Genomic DNA, 19141 nt, shown 5'->3' with positions numbered 1-19141 from the left:
AAATCCCAATGAAGATACAATAGTCCTATATGGTGGAGAACTTTGCAAGGAAAAAGACAATACACAATTTCATCATGCCAGGAACTTCTCATAGCCAAAAAATGTAGAAAGCAAGTATTGAAAAACCAGGTCAATTCCCTCTTCTATAATACTGCCAAAAAGAGGAAGGCTAACTGACTCTAAAGGACACACTAAGATTTTCAGTATTAAAGCAAAACAGCGCTCTCCAGAGAAGAGTGGAAAGTTAATATATAGTCTCTTCAGATACTTTGCAGTGCTCAGAATACCTGCATACCAAATAATCTGTAGAGAAGGCATATGCTAGTAGTACCTTCATTTACAAAATCTCCACTGCTTTGCCCAGTCACTTGGCATGACAGACCACAGTCTTTCCTTTTTACTGTAGAGCTCCCAACTGAGGGAGTTCCACCTCTTATTAGTGAAAAGGGAATATATTCACCTATAGGCCTTGTCTTCTTTTGTACTCTTTCCAAAAGTAAGATAAAAATATATACGTGGATCTTCAATTCTACCACAAAAGTTGGAGCAGAGATGAGAACTCCCATTAAAGGCCAAAGTAATGGTATCACAGAACCACAGAGAACATATTGTTATCTAGCTCTGAACTAAAGGCTTGCATAGGTATGCACTACTGGACATCAGCAAAAACAAGGAGAATGGTCCAAGTAGCCTCTTACAAGTGAGCTGAGCAGCCACTACACATTTAAAGCCTCAGCAGACTCAGGTTGCACCAGGGAAGGTTGAGATTGGCCATTAGGAAAAATTTCTTCACAGAAAGGGTTGTCAGGCATTGGAACTGGCTGCCCAGGGAAGCGGTTGGAGGCATTTATAAGTCATGTCCATGTGGCACTTTGGGACATGAGTGAGTGGTGGACGCAGCTGTGCGGGGTTAATGGTTGGACTCAATGAACTTAGAAGCCCTTTCCAACAGGAGTGATTCCTTATGATGTGCTCAAGAAGTACTCCAAAAACCCCCACAAAACTACCACATTCTTGACAGTGATGAGAGTTTCCAACAACAAAAATAAAAATAACATACTGCAGGGAAGAGAACAAAGCTATAGATAGAGTTGCTATCATGCTTCTACAGTGTCAAGTGTTTTTTTGGTTTGGTGTGGGTTTGTTTGTTTGGTTGGTTTTGGGTTTTTTTGTTGTTTGTTTTTTGTTTGTTTTGGGTTTTGGTTTGTTTGGGTTTTTAATAGCTCATAAAATAAAAAAAGGCAGATCGAAGAGTGGTCATATAAAGGAAATAGTCCTTTAATGCTTAAAATAGGAAAAGGCTGGTTGGGAAGTTTAGTGTCAGAAGTATACCACATAAATAATTGTCAAAGCAGCTTGGCCCTAGGCTTCTTAGAGTTTTCTAAAAGCCACCTATTTTTTCAAAAGAAGTTAAGACAATTTTTATTCCTCTGAAACTTATAGGAATAACATGTTTCTATATTTTGTTTTTCCTCTACACAATGCATGTTTAACAGGAAGGATAGCCAGGGAATTAGTATCTGCTGCTAAGATGACTACCTCGTTCCCCTAGGGAAGTCAAATTAATTGGGTTTTTATGTCTTATTTCTATACTTGCAGTAAGAATCTATCCTTCTTAGGAACAGACTTAAGGAATTTTATTGAATATAAAAATACATAAACTTAAGACACGTTAAGTACACTGTACAAAAGGTACACTTGCAATAAATGAGGCAACTGTATCCATACAAAGGCAAAAATTTACAAATGACTCATACTACTGAAATGTGCAGGTGCCATTGTACATTCTGATTAAGACTTTACATTCTGACAAAAACAGAAACAAAAGCAAAAGCAAGAGCAGTAGTTATGTTCTAAGGCCTGTTGTCTACACTTAAAAGCCACATTCCAGAACACAAAAACTAACTACCTTACTTTCAGTATCACAGAGGAGCCATGTTCAAGAAGAATTAAAAAATTCCTCCCATTTTAAAATTCTGAAAACGTTACCTAGTAAACATTGGCCCATGTTCCCATGTTATATTACATAGTATTTTACAGAACCTGGGCCAATTCTAAAGTCAATTTAGCTCAACTGATGTCCACACCAATAGTTCAGCCCAATAACAAAAACATATTGCCAACCTTACAAACATGCATTTTTTTTTTAAATGCCCAGACTACTTTAATTTCAGAATATTACAGTAGCGAGTACATGAAGAAAGGTTGTTGTGACCTCAATTCTTTACCCCATTACCACTGGGTTAATACTAGTCCTTGGAAGTGCCATTTATTTCGCTTTCAATTACTCAGTCAACTGACTACTCCACATGGCAAGGAACCTGCAGATGGCTAATAAACATAAGATCAGTCAGTCATAGAAGCAGAGACAAACAGATATCAGGTAGCCAAGTGAGAGCATAACCCCTTCTGTATGGTATGGTTTACAGTTTTTCTTAATTAGAGGAGTATTGTTTTAGATAACAAAAGTATTAGTAAGATCACAAAAGCAAAAAGTTTCTAAAGAGAAGGAACTGAGATTCGGTAAGGACTAGGCTGTTACCAGAAAAAAACCCAAACCCCAAGACTTTGTAAAGGTAAAAAGAAAAAGAGGACAACAGAAGAAAGAAGTAAATCTACCCACCTGCCAGAACACTTTTAGAGCTGTAAAATTAAACTTCCAGAGCATCCCAAAAGAACAGGAAATCAGAACCTTAATGCCATCATTATCATAATATCTGAAACAAAATACTCATACCAGAACCAGAAGATTCTCACACTATGTTAAGGACAACTGAATTTAAAATGCATTCTGCAAAAATAGCCTAGAATTAGGGACAATCCAGTTTTTATTTGCAGTCTGTGTTCAGATGGTTCAAATTAAGTTTTGTCATATATCCTAGGGATCTGTGTTTCATTTAAATATTGTGCCCAGTTATAGAATTGAGGAGCAACTTCCTTTTTCTATCTGCTGCTAAAACCTTTTTAACAACTGCAAAGTTGTTTTTATCTTTGTATATTTGAATCAGTGATATTTATCTCTGAACTCTAAAAACAACACTCAAATATTTCAATATTTTTAATAGGAAGTACCATCATAAACTAAACTATCCAAGACACGAATGCTGGGGTTTATTTTTTTATTTTTCTTAACACAAAATTATATTCAGAGTAGATTATAGAATACTACTTCCACATAGCATTCCACTGATACATTTTCTTCAGTGTTTTTTGACTGGAGGTCCCCATACTCTAATTTTATTGCTACTTTCCTGGGGAAGAAAAATCAAATAGTCTGTCCTACTGGTTGAACAAACAGAATGCAGACACATTTTAGACCATTTTGATGTACCTAACATCAGCCAAACCTACAACTAATAAGACATACAGCCAGAATTCCTGTGTTATCCTGCTTAGAGCTATCTCTGGCCTATATCTTCAACAAGTTCAATGAGGTTTCATCTGGGATCATAAGCACCTAGAGAGAGAACTTTTTTTTTAAACTACTCTTTTTTTTCCTAGACTATTTACAAGACTCCTGTATAAGCATTATGGTCATGTATGTGCCCTAAATGCACATGTATACTATGAAATGCACAAACTATACTGTAGAAGGGAAAGCAGTTAGCAATCTGGCACATTTACGAAACCCACTAGTTATTTCTGAGTAGCACTATTTCAAGTTGTCAGTACCCTCTGCATTTGTGCTGTCACTTGCTGTCACTCTGCTTTGTTATTTTAACAGGTTAACTCTACTTCTGTTGTACTGATATTCCCAGAAAATTATTTGATTGTAAAGAAAAAACAAAATGCAGGTGTTCCACACTTGTTCTGTCACAGATGTTTGTAAGCACATATAAGATATTGTAAGTAGGAAGGGTAAGCAAAGCCTTTTTTAAGAAAATGCAAATATTTTTTTTTTAATTCTTCAACACATCTTCAAAACAAAAGAAGTTCATAAATACTTCCTTAAACTTAAATCTAGTTTCACTGCTAAACATCAGAAGTACCCTTCCTTTTAGAAGGCCCCATACCATTCAGAAATGCAAAATCTTCATCTTCACTTTTTTGGTAATTACAGACTTTCAGCCTTCTTTTTATAACTGTCTAGAATTCTGTTCAAGTCTGACAACAGATCTTCAGACATGAATTCTTCATAATCTCTCTCAATTTTCATGTTCTGTTCATCAAGGTATTTCTAGAAAAGAGTTACAGAAAGTTTATTAGGTCTATCATGGTCTCTGATTCTGCTAAAGCATTTTAAGCAGTTATTGCACAGGTTAGGTGATTTCAGTTAAACACTTTTCTGAAAGATGTCTACTAGAAGCAGGTTAAACCTGACAGGATGTAACTGCTGAAATTTAATGATCAATGCTGATTATTTATACCAAAGGTTTTGTCAACAAATTTAACTAGAATCTACGGACTCAGTGCAGCAGCTAAATAACTAATACTTGATAGGAAACAGTAAGTCCTAATTTCCATGTGTTTAACTGCAGTTGCACATGTCTCTAGAGAGATTTGATTCTGAATATAAAATTTACAAATTTACTTACCCCTACAGATACTACATGAGTACCAATCACTTCTAAAAGACGACTCAAGTTATCACCAGCTTTTCTGCTCTCTTCTGTTGTTGTTTGCACAACGACTTGATATCTAAAAACAGATACTCAGAAAGTCATCATCAAATCTGATTTATTGTCATGTTTAGCCACACTTTTTTCTATTAGTATTAAATTGAACCAAGTTAGATTTGTATATTAATACTCAGTTTAGAAGAATGGACTGTATTGTGCTAACCAGTAAGAAACATTGTACCTTAGAGTCAGAATAGTATTTTCAAACTTTAAGGTATAAAATCTAGTTGTCACATAACTTAGGAAACAAACCAATTTCCTTATTACAACCATATATATGTAAAAAATTACATGGAAAACAGGAGTTTTGTTAGAGCAGACAAATATTCTAGCAAAATACCACTGAGGAGAAACATCCTTTAGTTGCTAACTTGTGAAATTAATATAGACTAAGATGGATAAAAGCTGAAACAATTTTATGTTAGGCTTCAAGAGAATATCTTTATCAGTAAAAGCCAAAGTAAACTAGGCAAACTTTGAAGGTATGGGTCTTACTGTCGTTGGAGATCATGCAATTCATTTGTGGCTTCACTGAGACCTTCATTGACACCACTCTCAAGTAATTGTTTATGCTTCTTTAACAATTCCAGTTCATTTGCACATTTTTGCTCTTCTTCTTCTACTTCCTGTAATAAGGAAAGAAGAGGAAAAAATTGCATAGCTTGGGAATAATTAGAATTTTTTTCCTCCTTTATAGTACCTGAATGCATCCTGATGCTTGAATTCAGAATTCACAAAAGTAACTCCAAGCTCAGAATTAAAAAAAAAACAAACAGGGACATCCCTCCCAAACATAAAGTTTCAGGTATTTTCTGTATCATCTTCCTCTCAGAATCAGTCTAACCTTCTCTTTATTCCTTTAATCATATTTAAAGGTCTGTGTTGCAGCAATCTTCCCTTCAAAGTTAATCTCAAAAAGTGTTATTTACATACTCTTAAATAATTTAGAAATGGCACATCATGAGCAACTCTTTCTAGGTTAAAAAAGTAAAATCACATTTGAGTACAAATTCCAAGTAATCATCTCTTCAAGGAGAATGACAGTGTTGATACTATATTTAATACAATTAAATCCACAAAACCATACAAAATTCTGCCATCAACTCAAGATGCAGTTCTGGTAGATTCTGAAACATGATTCCTCAAAATAATTTTAATACTTAAGTCTTACGGACAGCATTTTAAAAATCACAACTGTCTTGTTAGAAACATCCAGTTGCAACTGTGTATTTTATAAGCTTATCTTCAGAGAAAAGTATATGCAACAGCATAGATCAAAAGCTAACTTTCAGGTGTTTTTGAAAACAGTAAGCTAAATTAATTGCCTTTAGCCACCTCAGCAGGTATTGGCAGTAAAACAGCTCTGTTTCATGGCTACAGCGCAGGAGTTTGGATTTACAAGTGCATATATGCTAAACACTTAGTTCACGGAGCATTTTTTGCTAGGGTGCCACAGCCCCACCAAAGTCATGCTGTCAGAGAAGTTGGGAGGTATTGAAGCAGCCACTTAGTTGTTAGATTACAAGTGAGGAAAGGGATTAAGGACTGTTCCCGTGCTGGGGATGGAAGCTAAAGCAAGCAACAGTTTCAGATAATTAAAACATTTAATTTCCTTTTGGTCAATCAATATATTCCTTAGTTTTTAAGGAAACTAATTAAACATGTTTACTAAAACTTGTAAATGTATTCATTATATACAAATTGATTAGACAAAGCAGACTTTGTTAGTCCTAAAATCTCCTTCAAGCACATGCTCTGAGACATCCTGAGGTCAGGAGATGATTGCTGCCACTTTTTTTACTGGACGTAGTACTTCATGATTTACAGGATCTGCTAATGTACAATGCCAGATTCTCTTACAAGAAAGTGAAAACAGACTCACTTAAGGTAGCAATCAAATACTTCTGAAAAGAATGACAAAATCCTGAAAGAGGAATGGAAGAAGGCAAGAGCAGAGGTCCAAACAAAAACGCAAAGCAAAAACTTATATATAAATACAAAGATTAAAGATACCATTAAGGATAAATTGTCATCAATCTGTAAGAAGTTTTACCTTAAGCTTCTGATGGTAAAGATCATCCAGCTTTTCAGCTTCTTCTGTCAGCATTTTTACACTGCTTTTTGCATCCGCTACCATTGCATTCACCTAGAATGAAAACATAACCGAGGAAATGCAATTCAAAAGAATTCCAACCTATAAATCCATGCCATCACAAACAACACCTGGTAGCCCAGAAAATATTTAATCTAGGCCAGGTTGGGATGGCATTAACTTTCTTCATAGCAGCCTGGATTGTGATTTGGTTTGGATAAGAGGCTAAAACACACCAATGTTTTGGCTATTTCTGAATAGTGCTTGCACACCATCCAAAGCTTTCCATCCCTCCCAGGGCCCCTCACTGAGTACGGTAGGGACAAGCAAGAGGTTGGGAAGACACACAGCCAGGCCAGATGGCCAGAAGGATATTCCATACCATCATGTTCAGTAATAAAAACCGAGGTGGAGGAAGAATGAAATTCTCCTTCTTCCAATCCACCCTGAACCCAATATTGCTAAAAATCTTGCTGATAACAATTTGCCAGTGATGGTAAGCCACACAACAGACTGCAATGGGCAACTTATTAAAAACAAATATTACCAGTGTTTATGGTCAAATGTATATAAACTGCATGAACTTCAATGCAGGGAATACACAATATTTCAACCAATGGAAAATGACCCCAATTCTTAGAAAAACTTTTGGGTTCCCTCATAATTAAAGCAATTTTCTCATAGCTTCTTCCCCTCTTTACTTGCCCTCAAAGAAACCCCTAAAACCAGAAAAACCCAACCAACCGACCAAAAAAACCAAAAAACCCAACCAAACAAAAAAACCCCAAAAAACCAACCAACCAACCAACCCGCACAAACCCGAACCCAACAAAACCAAAAAACAGCCCACCACACCATACTTCACCCATGCCAAAGGGTCAAATGGGACCAGCAGATATTATGTTTGGTATCTTAGTCTTTATCTTCACTAACCAACAGACCTGTTCGAAAGCATCTTCCGAAGACATTTTCCGTTCAGTAGCTTTCCTAATGTCTTCCTCTGTCTGGTTTATGATCTCCATAAGGGGAGCCTGTAATATGCATACAAGAAGATCTGGCTAATGCGACTTGTTAGTTTGAACTAAGATGTACCCCAGTACATCTTTTCTTTCTCCCGTTTTTATTTAGGCTGCTGTACTCTCCAACACCAAATTTTCTTCATATGCTACAATGTAGTTGTGGCAACTCATCACAGAAGCTTTTCAATGAAGTTTCATTGTGAGATTGAGAGACCTTTCCAACATTTCCAAAGAAACACATCTTTTTGTGAGCAATAACAAAAGCCTTCAGTGTTGGCTCTACTTACGTTGATCTGGGCTCTGTATTTGGCTAGGCAGTTTGGTCCTTCCTCAGGATTAAACTGAATCTCAAAGTGAAAGCCTTTGGAATTCTCAGCACTTACTGGAATTAATTTCAGCTTTCGAGCCAGTTTATGATATTCTGCCAGTTGTATTTCTATCTGTTCAGAGGAGAAGAGGGCAAAAATCACATAAGAGACAGAAGGGAAAAGCTTTGCAGAAAATATTCATATAGTACTTTAAACAGGTTCCTGAGTTGCTATGTACAGACACAATTACATGTTACACCACAGTATTCAAGAGCTATATGTAATGACAGTCCAGCAGTTTGCTGGATTAAGTGCTGTTTTATGATTCTTTCAGTTTGCTCAGCAAGGTTTCTCAGTGTGTATGGCTGACACTGAATTGTTTCATCTGCCATATTTTTTCCTGCCTCAGCTTTTTGAGGACTAGCTGATAGGGAAGTAAAAGCATGCTTAAAAATAATACTAAACCAAAGTTCAGTCATCATGTTGACATGCCTTCTCTCTTGACAGGAAATGCCACATAGCCACATATCCTTGTAACAAACTAACTTGAGCATACCGTTAAACAAAGCTTATTAAATGCTCTAATTTCTAATTAATGAGTGCTATTTATATCCAAATACGAAAGAACCTAAATATTTTTCCCAGTTTTATGTGCTTCGTACTGGCACACGAGGAATTTAAGTTAATACCAAGTGCTTGACACTGAAATGCAAAATATATTTGAAATTTTTTTATCTAGTTCTCCATGTGGCAAAGCAGAAGCTTTTAAATCCCATCACTTACAGGACTACACCTTTTCATTCTGTTTGTAGGAATTGAATTTGGCCCTTAAAAGATATTAAAACTTCTACATAAGGGATTAACCTGTCCCTAAACACATGCAAAGATATTGATTCAAAGCACTATTTCCTTCCCATGAAATCTTAACATCAACCTGAAACTTCTTGTGTTATCAAAGCAATGTCATGCTGATATCATCAAAGCTTGCAATGCTATAGCAAGCTTTGACTGACTCTCACTGTCAGTGAGAGCTGACAGTGGTGCATATTCTAGCTACATCTCTTATGATGCAGTTCAGCCTGTTGTTAGATTATTTAGAAAAGAAGTCAACAATAGTTCAAGTCCCAAGTTTCAGCTTGCATGATGAAAACTGATAGCCAGCTCTCAGTGTAGTGGGGTTTTCACATACCGCCTCTTTATTCCTAGCATATTTTAGCTCTTCATTCCACAGCTGATGTTCCTCTGCTTCCACTTCCTTAGTCAGCTTTTTAATGGTTTGCTGCAACTCATTTCTCTCATGATTTATTCTCTCAATGTCTGCAACTGAGTACTTTTGGTTGTCAAAGATGTGCTGGAGCCGGGCATTCTCCTGCTTCATTGCTTCTACTTCCAATCCTAAATTCACAAAACATTTGTGAAACAGATGTAAAATACCACTGTATGTAGTTAAACCTAACATTTGTATTTTATGAGTAAATAATATCTATATTTCATTACTCTAGTGTACAAACAGATATTACCCCAAAAATCCCTCTTTATTAGCAATGCATTTTGGAAAGTTTATTTGTACCATCATCATCATCTCACTCTGTCCTAAAGCTGAGAATTACAATTATTTTAAAACTATTTCTAGCTTCACTATCCCAATTGTGACCAAGGCCTTCTTACTTGCTGACTCAACTTCGTCAGTAACACTTTCCATTTTTTGATCAAGGATGGCTATATGAGACTCCAGATTAGCCAAATAAGCCTGGTATTTCTGGACATCTGCTTGAAGAGACGATTTCACATTTCGTAGTGTTACTCTGCGATCCTAGTGAATGGGGGAAAAGAACAACCACTGTTAGATTAATATAAAATAATTACTTCACTTTCCAGACAGGACATTAGAGTAACTGGTCAGAACAATGATATAAATATAAAATTAAAGTACTTGAATAAATTTTTATCTCTGTGACAGCCGAGTCAAGTTAAGCATCTTTAAAATAACAAAGAAGGCTGAAGAGATTCTTGCATTTCACCTTTAAGTCTCTGATTTGCATCAGGCACTGCATTGAGACAGTTCTTACTACACATAATTCACAACTTAAGTATAATAATACAAAAAACCCAGGTAAAACTAGGGTAAGGAAAGCTGGAAATACAAACAGCACATTTTGCACAGTAGGTAGGAGTCTTCATTTGCCAGCTGCACAGCCACTAACCCATTTTTAAACTCATGTTGTACTAAAAGCAGAATCCATGTTTTCAAGCAAAATATTTTCCCTAAAATGTATTGTTACCACTGAATCCCATGCCTCCTACCAACATATTTGGAAAAAATAATGCTGACATTCAGAAAGAAAAAGTGGTTCAAATACCTTATTAATATTTCAGTCAATACAAGACCTTTTTACCTGGAAATATCTGCACATTATCAAACAAATAGTGACTTGTACTATAATGGTATATAGTCTGTAATAATCTGGCCTAATTAAAATCTCAAAGCACTGAAAATAACTTTCCATTTGTTGTTATGTATCATAAGTATCTTCATTTAATAATGACAATAATGGTCAATAATATAAAATTCAACTCCAGCATATAAACAGACAGACAATTTACTAACCGGCTCACTTTCCTTTTCTTTTTCTAGTCTTGCAATCTCTTCCTGAAGTCTTTTGTTGTCAGCTGCTAAACCTTCTATCTGGAATTCATCTATATTAAATAAATCCTCTGGGGGAGAGGGGAAAAGGGTGGAGGGTTATAAATTAATATTACCGAATATCACCACCTAATCTGAGCTTTAACTTCAGCACAGTAAATACCCATTATCTGGACAATTATTTTACACTAAAAAAAAAACAAAAAACCAAAAAAACCCCAACCAACAAACCCACTAAAAAAACCCTTTCATTACAAAGGAAATAAACAAAAATCCCCAAACAAACAAGGAGAAATCAGTTTCTCAGTCTTTGTGTCATAAAAGAGCTCAAAGTTACTCCCATGAGGTAAGAGTTTCCAAACTCTCATATAGCCCACACTAAAAGGATAGAGGTTGTTAAATAAGCTTTATTTGTTCCAGCTTCAAGGTAGTCTGATTTGCATACTCCTTTCTCATCCACATACTTCCTTGTCTCTTGAGACATCTTTTCCCTTACTTGGCCCTTAGTCTTTGCCAAACAACGGCACGATTATTTTTTCCTACTAATATCTAGCAACAACCTGCTAGCTTGTTTCCTCTCCAACTGATGTCTCCAGCTTGCAACCAAAGTGTCCTTAGTCTGGCTTTTCATAGGAGGGCACGGAAAGTAGGAAATGTTTTTTTTCCTGGTTCTCAAATTCTGTTTGTATTTCTGGAGCTGGTGAAATGAATGAGTCAATTTCCTACCTCCCTGAAGACAAACATGAAATCATGCATGAAGCATGCTGAATCACTTATGGGAACCCTAAAAACAGAGTTTGGAACTCTTGCAGACTGTTTTCAGAGTTTTCAAAAGTTGAACTTTTTTACTTATCAGATTGCATTCCTCTGAAAATATTTTTCTTTTATTTTTTTTAAAACATTAACTTTGTCAGACAGAAACAAGAGTCATCTGCATAGAATTTGCATCTGAAGAACTGTATACTGGTTTCCTGTCACAAAGCCATTAAAAACAACAGGGTGACACAGGTACAGCTGACAGCAGATCATGACCCACCCCTCTGTATCAGCAGCAATGCATATAAAAAAAGAGAGAATTAAGTTGAAGTAATTGAGCAGTACTTGGGAATTTCAGGTTCCCTTATCTCAGATCACTTTCACTTGTAAACTGAGCAAATTGATGCTAGGGGAAAAGAAACCAGTAACACAAATAATTAAAACTTGAAAACTTACTTAATTTTGACTGCACTTCGGCATCCAATTCTTCAAAAGTATCTCTCCCTTTCATGAAAAGCTCATAGCACTTCACAGCATAGTCCATGAAAACCTGAAAAAAATTTATAAAGCTTTCATCTCAGCAATTCAAAGGGCTGTAAGATAGAATTAAACAGACAAAAAAAAAAATCTTTCACTGTTTTGATTGTTCTTCTGTAAAATTCAATTTTTTTCCTCTCTTTAAACACAGAATGCCAACAGATTATATTCAGGCAGGAGGAGGCATCTATAATTCACATTAAAAGAGGTCTGGAAATACTTGCTATATTTTTCTGAGATATTTAACAAGGATAGTAGATACAATATTTAAATTTTTTTTTATCTTGAAGCATATCACTCTCTCAGGCTAGTTTATGGAAAATGTAGGTCTGTTTAACAGACCTCTTCAGTAAATATGACCACTGAAATTCAGATGTGCAGACATCAGAGAATTGATCTGGAAATAAAGAAAGGTTACCCAAAGCGAATTCACTACAGATGTTAAATTACAGATCTTTCAGAAGCAATTACATCAATACTGTAAATTTTGTATCAACATATATCTATACATGTCACTATAGAAGTGCACATTTAGTTTAAAAGCATTTTTACTCATCTACTGTCAGGTTTGTAATCTTAGTCCAAAATGATGATTTAACTTGATTTTTGCAATTTTCTAATTAAATGTTTTAGCACATTATGCAACCCCTTCCAAACACCTGCTGTGAGTTAACATTGAGTTCAATCTGAGTAGATTTAAGAAAGCAAGCTGTTGCATTTTTAAGCACCTGAATTACATTACCACCCTATTTTGTGGCTCAGAAATGAAGCTTTACAACCAAATTTTATATAGTAAGCTGAGCAGGTATTGGCAGAAGCCACTACATTTATAATTAAATCACTGTCTTTATGCTGTACTGCTGTTAATCTCAAGAGACTCAAGTGTTAAAGCAAAACTTACTGGAAACCTTATTAAAACAATAAACAAACAGCATAATAATTCCCTTTCTCCACAGAGAAGAATGGAAAGAGTAGCTACTTGGAGAATAAGGCATCTCAGTTTAATACCCAGTCTTCACCAACGGACTGGCCATGATGCCTGCTTAGGAAACTAGTTGATCAGGCCTTTTACATAAGGCTACAATACTTCCTAGAGAACCCTGTAAATATAAAATGGAACAGAATCTATAAATACAGTTTCAATTGTTGTGTCACATTTAAATTGTGTTGTGATAGCGTATGGCAAAATTCATCTGAACAATTCTGGTTATAATGTAATTTTTACTATACCTTATTATGTACAATTCCATCATCCGTCTCTCCTCCCCAGCTCTGTCCCTCCTCAAATGATGGTGCGTTTTCCCTCATGGCAGTGTACAACTGAAAGGCACAGGTGCACATACAAAGAGCAAGTGTGGAGATATCCATTAGTTTTCATGTTCATTTCATGTCCATTATAAGAAGCAGAGTAACACTGGATTAGGATTTCAGCAAAGCAGGTTGTAATGAGCCTGTGTTTAGTTGACTAAACACACAGGTGAAGAGGCAGGAACTGGACATTCAACACTGCCAAGTTGTCTTGCTAAGCCAAATGTGTCTTTTCAGCATAAAGGGTGGGATTTTCGTGTGTGCCCAATTCAGCAGTGGTGAACTTCTGTCACAGCAAGAAGAGTTACCACTATTAAAAAAACCCAACAACACCAAAACCCCCCAAAACTAAACAACCCCCTCGCCCAAGCACAATACTCTCCACTCTGTATAACAATCGTAAGACATTTGAATAATTACAATTGAAAATTCAAAATTAGACTTCAAATTTAGGAGAGAATAGCAGAGGTCAAAAGATATGCACTGAAGGTAATATGAATCTTCAGGGATGATACCTATTAACTTCTCACATTTTATGTATGTATATAAGCCAGCATTTCCCTCCCTTTTTTATACATGAATTTGTCTAGTACATACATTTAAAGAAATATAACATGAAAAGCTCAGTTTAAAAGTTACTAAAAAGTAAGGCTAAGGGTTAGCTCCCAGATGACAGGTAAGAATGCCTATCGTTTTCTTTTCATAAGTATCAAACAAGGAGATTTGTAAAAAATATTTATGAGATTTATACTAAAATTAACATTTCAAGCCGAAAAGTGGAAATATTTGGCTTAAGAAAGACAAATGTTACCTTGACACAATCAATTAACCAAACCAAAGCTGTCACTATCTGAGGCCAGGTGTGTGGTGCTCCCACTGTGTACAGGGAGCTTTTTGACAGAGGAAAGGGGTACCTGCAAGGCCAAAGGAAATACATTTTTAATAGCAGTGGCAAACAGTGATGAAAACAAACCAGCACATTTTGCAAACAAAGCAGCACATTTTTATATGTAGATGAAGGTGCAGAAGGAAGAACAAACTCAATTGTAGTTTATGCTGTACATCAAAGGAAATGAGTTGACTTCTATTTCATTCAATTATCATGGGTTTCTCACTTTATGATTCGTAGAATATCTTGATTTGAAAGGTACCCATAGTGATCATCAAGTCCAACTCCCTGCTCCTCTAGGACTGCCTAAAACTAAACCACATGATTAAGAGTGTCATCCAGATGCTCCTTGAACTCAAAAAAGACAACTTACAGTGAGTTCTCAGAATAAGTCTCTGTATCCAAGATTACACTCTTGGTGCAGCAGAATGTAATCTGTTTCAAGATTTCAAGCTATGTCAGCTGTTTCAAATGTTACAGATTAATATTAATTAAGTTTTGTTTTAATTAATTTAATTAAGAAGGGAAAGAAACAGATTTACATCTAAGGAGTCCTTCAGTGCTTTGACACCATCACGGACTCAAATCTACAGAAATAAAATACACTTCATTGGTGGTTTTCAATGAGACTGAAAATTCCCCATTAACAACAGGCAGAGGAATTTCTTTCTTGGAAAGCATTGGGAGGCATTAATGATTCCAAACACTGAACAAACTCAGAAGTAAACCACTCAGCTACTCTGTGTTTTTTTTAACCTCAGCAGTTATTTTTGTTATTTGCACACCCTGCTTTGAAAGCACAATGAGAGAGATTACAGGAAAAAACACATCTTAAACTGAATTAACTGGATCCAACATTTTGGAATTTTTAGTTCTTGGATTCTAACAGCATGAACAGAAGGGTCTGTAAAAGAAAATTCTGTCTGTCTTTCAAAGCTTTATACAAGTAAAGATATCAATTAAATTTTACATTACAAAGCAAGCTTCCAAGAGCCTATAGTTCTGCAAGTTCAAACATAAAATGCATAGTAGAGTCTGAAAATCAGAGTGTAAACCTAGAGCTAAAGTGAAGCACAATAATCACAATATTGTACTTTCAGAGTCTCATCTGAATAAAGAAGCCTATCCATTCTCCCCAGCTGTCAAGCAGAATCTTATCTATTTAGCACAACAGACTAACAAATAATCATCTTACCCAAGCTCCTTAAAAATTTTGGGAATTTCCTCTTCAAATTTTGAGTCAGGCAGTTCATAAGAAGGGCAGAGAAACCCATAGATAAAAGTGAAGATTTTTAAGAAGTCCTTAACTGATGGAGACTGTAGCGATTTCATGGAAACATTATGGGCATAACCATTCTCAACCAGAAACTACAAAAAAGAAACATGGCATATTAGTCACTAAATAGAACCTGAAGTTGAAACCAAGGAAGTAAGTATTTTTATTAGCATGTTCTATGACTAAACATTCAGAATAAGTTAATATGTTACCTCACAAAGCTGCTTGATACATTGTTGGATGAATGCCTTTTCTTGGAGTGGCCTGGGATCCTTTATCTTTTCTGTACCGAACACACCGTACTGACTGTTGCGTGACCCTCCAGTCACACTAGTTCTAAGGACAAACAGTAAATACAGGACAATAAATATAAAAGAGAAACTCTCTTAATGTTTAAGTCACTAAAATTGCTATTTTTATGTTTCCTTTGCATTTTTTATGCAAAGTGATACCTGAAGTTCTCTGTATTTAAGATGATTGGAAAAACATCATCGACTTGGAAACCACAATGCACATGCACAACAAAGGGATTACTGAATCCTAGATGAATATTTTCATTTTATTGAAAGAAATAATTTTTTTGGAGTAAAAAATACCCCAAAGATGAAGATAAAATGATGTAGGTGACTGAAAATAAAGATTAAAATATTTAAGAAATATTTAAAAGGAATAGACCCCTGCAACGGTGGGGTCTTATGAAACAAGACACCTGCAAGACATCCAAACACAGAAAATTGTGAACTAAGCAGAAAGATTATAGAATTTTAGAAGGTTTGTATCTTAGAGAGAAGAAACCAAGGCAGAGTGTACTGGAGATGTCATTCTTCCTTGAACAGGAAAGTGTACTGAGGTGCTCAGAAGGTCTGTCATGCATATCATTCCCAAGAGAAAAAACAGCTCCCAAAGCGATTCTTACTCCACAGCATTATTGCTTAGTGACCAAAGAGTGGAGTAAGGCAGACCTGAAGGTCTCCTGGCCTCAGATAATTATTCCCTATAGTGAAAAATCTATCAAGAGAAAAAAATGACAAAATTATGTGGGAGCATTATTGTTTTAATTTACAGAGCAGAGAACAAAAGTTATCAATACCTCTTCCCAAAAATGCTGATTTTTCTTTCTGAAGTTGCAGGTGTAGGTTTGCTCATGCTCAGCTTCCCAAGGGTACCTTTGTCCATCCTGAGGAATAGTGAGAAGGATTTAAGTGACTATTTCTACCATTTCACCTTTTGCTCATGCAAGAACTATAAACACACTTGTATAAGCCTAAGCACCTTCATCACACAGCATCTTAGAAAAGTCAACCAATTTTAATGCATTATTTGTCCATTATTAAAAGATTTGTAAGTACACATTTTCTATACAGAGGCACCAAGCCACCACCTAACAAGTATGTTAGAAAATGTGTTACCATTTGAAACGTGTCACAGGTACACAAAAAGATTAAAGGAAGTGTTTTTGCAGGACTGGAGCACTTGTGCAAACATTCTTGGCTGCAAGGAGCTTTCTTTTCACTGTTTCCAATTTTTGCCCCAGTTACTACTCACACACTCAAATACACTATACTCAATCTCTTCAGAATTGGTTTTACGTAGCTATTCTTGGCAAGATGATCAGCAATACTTACATCTGAGGTGTTTGAAGACCCATCTTGTTGTTGTCCTGCACTCTCAGTGCCATCATAGATTGCCGACCGCTGCTTCTAGTGATCTTTGAGCTTCGTCTCATTGTGACTGAACTGTAAATCACAATCCCTCAGTATCAGAAAATCCAGGATCTAAGAGTATTTGTCTTTTTGAACTCCACAGTGATTTTCTTAAGGATCAGAATAAGCAAGTAGAACTGTACATTGGATCAAACAGTGTGATGAAGTTTCTAGAAATACTGGATTCTCTTTAAAAAAAAAGAAAAAAAGAAAAAAGTGATTATGTTAGACTCCAGTAATACATAGGAGCAGCCACAGTCATTTAAATCAATTATTTTATTGATGAAAGTGTCAGTGCTTGTTCCGAACCTACTATTTTACATCTGGGCATTTCTAACCTACAAGTTCCACAAGCAAAAAGGCTTGAGAAATTTTTCAGTTCAGTCAGCTACACTACCATGACCACTGTTTCCAGCTCTTCAGCACTTCATCTACTCCTGAACTGCTAATTCTGAGCCTGCTTATTAATTTTGCAAAAGATCTTGCAGTATCATAGCATAATAACTGGAAAACCAATATTATGGCTCTCTTCAGACTACACACACAAAATATAAATCAAACTGGAATATTAATACCACTGTCCCCAAGGTGACATTAAGTGGGAATCTGAAGTAAATAGAATTAACTCTGGAAAAAACCCACCCACTTTCACCCTCTAGAGAGGATCTGTTTTATTTGTGGGATGGCCTTAAGTGACCGAATTATAACTAATCAAAAAAACTTCCACTACAAACATTACCAAAAGACATTATCAATATAAACTGTGTTTCATTTCACTTCTAGTTCCACTGCTCACAAACCATGGTAGAGGTTTAGCTCAGGCCCAGTTCATACGATAGTGTATCCACAACTTCACTGTCTCTGAGGAAGAAGCTGCATTATTGAATCACTTTAACAGCGACCCAACCACAGACAGATTGTTTTCACAAATACACCAAGTGACTAGTTTCCCAAATCACAGACTCAATGAGGCTGGAAAAGACCTTTGAGATCACCAAGTCCAGCCTATCAACTAGGCCATCCTGTCAACTAGACCGCAGCACTAAGTGCCACGTCCAGTCTTTCCTTGAACACCTCTAGGGATGGTGACTCCACCACCCCTCTGGACAACCCCTTCCAGTGTCTAGTCACCCTTTCTGTGAAGAAATTCCTCCTGGTGTCCAACCTAAACCTCCCTCAGTACAGCTTGAGGCCGTGCCCTCTCCTCCTGTCGCTGGTTGCCTGGGAGAAGAGCCCGACCCCATCTGCCTATAATCTCCTTTCAGGCAGTTGTAGAGAACGATAAGGTCCCCCGCAAGCCGCCTTTTCTCCAGGCTAAACAAGCCCACCTTCCTCAGCCGCTCCTCATCAGAACTGTGCTCCAGACCCTTCACCAGCTTCGTTGCCCTTCTCCGGACTCGCTCCGGCACCTCAATGTCCTTCCTGAATTGACGGGCCCAGAACTGGACACAGCACTCAAGGTGCGGCCTCACCAGTGCCGAGTACAGAGGAACAACCACTTCTCTAGTCCTGCTGGCCACACTATTCCTAATACAACCCAGGATGCCAGAAGAGCAGAGTTCGAGCAGAGATTTAAGAGCAGAATTTCCTGCAGCCAACACGCCAGCGGGGAACAAAAGGGGAGGGAGCGCGGCAGAGCTGGGCGCAGCTCCCCCGCTCGCCCTGACAGCGCGTCTAAACCGTACCGAAGGCAACCAGGGCAGCCAGCGCGGTACTCGCCACCACCTCACGGACACCGGCCCCGGGGCGGCAACGGTGAGGGCGGCGGTAACAACAACGCCAACGCCGCCGCCCTCCCTCCCGTCCCCTCTTAGAGGGAAAGGCCCGCACGGCGGAGCCCCGTCCCAGCCGTTACCTCCAGCACCGCCGCCTTCCTCCTCCTCCGCTCAAATTCAAATCCGCCCGCCCACTACGTCACGCAGCGGCTCGTCACGAGGAATTGCGTCACGACGGAGCGGGGGGGATAAGGGGAGAAGGGAGGCGAGGGGAG

At 37.1% G+C, this 19141-nt stretch overlaps 1 protein-coding gene across 4 annotated transcripts; it reads right to left on the bottom strand.

The window, feature by feature from the left end:
- Positions 1-1612: 1612 nt before the first annotated feature.
- NDC80 (NDC80 kinetochore complex component) lies at positions 1613-19136 on the bottom strand. 4 transcript variants are annotated; one of them, XM_064655821.1, is made up of 17 exons: positions 19007-19136; positions 17074-17184; positions 16539-16625; positions 15661-15784; positions 15368-15540; positions 14095-14197; positions 13206-13295; positions 11895-11988; positions 10647-10753; positions 9707-9851; positions 9228-9433; positions 8018-8170; positions 7653-7742; positions 6673-6765; positions 5115-5245; positions 4536-4638; positions 1613-4177 (listed from the first exon to the last, which is right to left on the bottom strand). In XM_064655821.1, exons 2-17 carry the CDS (start codon positions 17172-17174, stop codon positions 4055-4057), a joined length of 1923 nt encoding a protein of 640 aa, XP_064511891.1. In that variant the 5' UTR covers positions 17175-17184; positions 19007-19136; the 3' UTR covers positions 1613-4054. The 4 variants fall into 4 exon arrangements, with proteins under 4 accessions (XP_064511891.1, XP_064511872.1, XP_064511882.1 ...); XM_064655802.1 differs by having other exon boundaries at positions 17074-17339; positions 19007-19135; XM_064655812.1 differs by lacking the exon at positions 19007-19136 and adding an exon at positions 18837-18950 and having other exon boundaries at positions 17074-17339.
- Positions 19137-19141: the final 5 nt, after the last annotated feature.

This window comes from Pseudopipra pipra, chromosome 1 (genome assembly GCF_036250125.1).
Source record: "Pseudopipra pipra isolate bDixPip1 chromosome 1, bDixPip1.hap1, whole genome shotgun sequence".
Taxonomy (NCBI): domain Eukaryota; kingdom Metazoa; phylum Chordata; class Aves; order Passeriformes; family Pipridae; genus Pseudopipra; species Pseudopipra pipra.
Note: the sequence above shows the minus strand (reverse complement) of the source record. Positions and strands in the feature narration are given on the sequence as shown.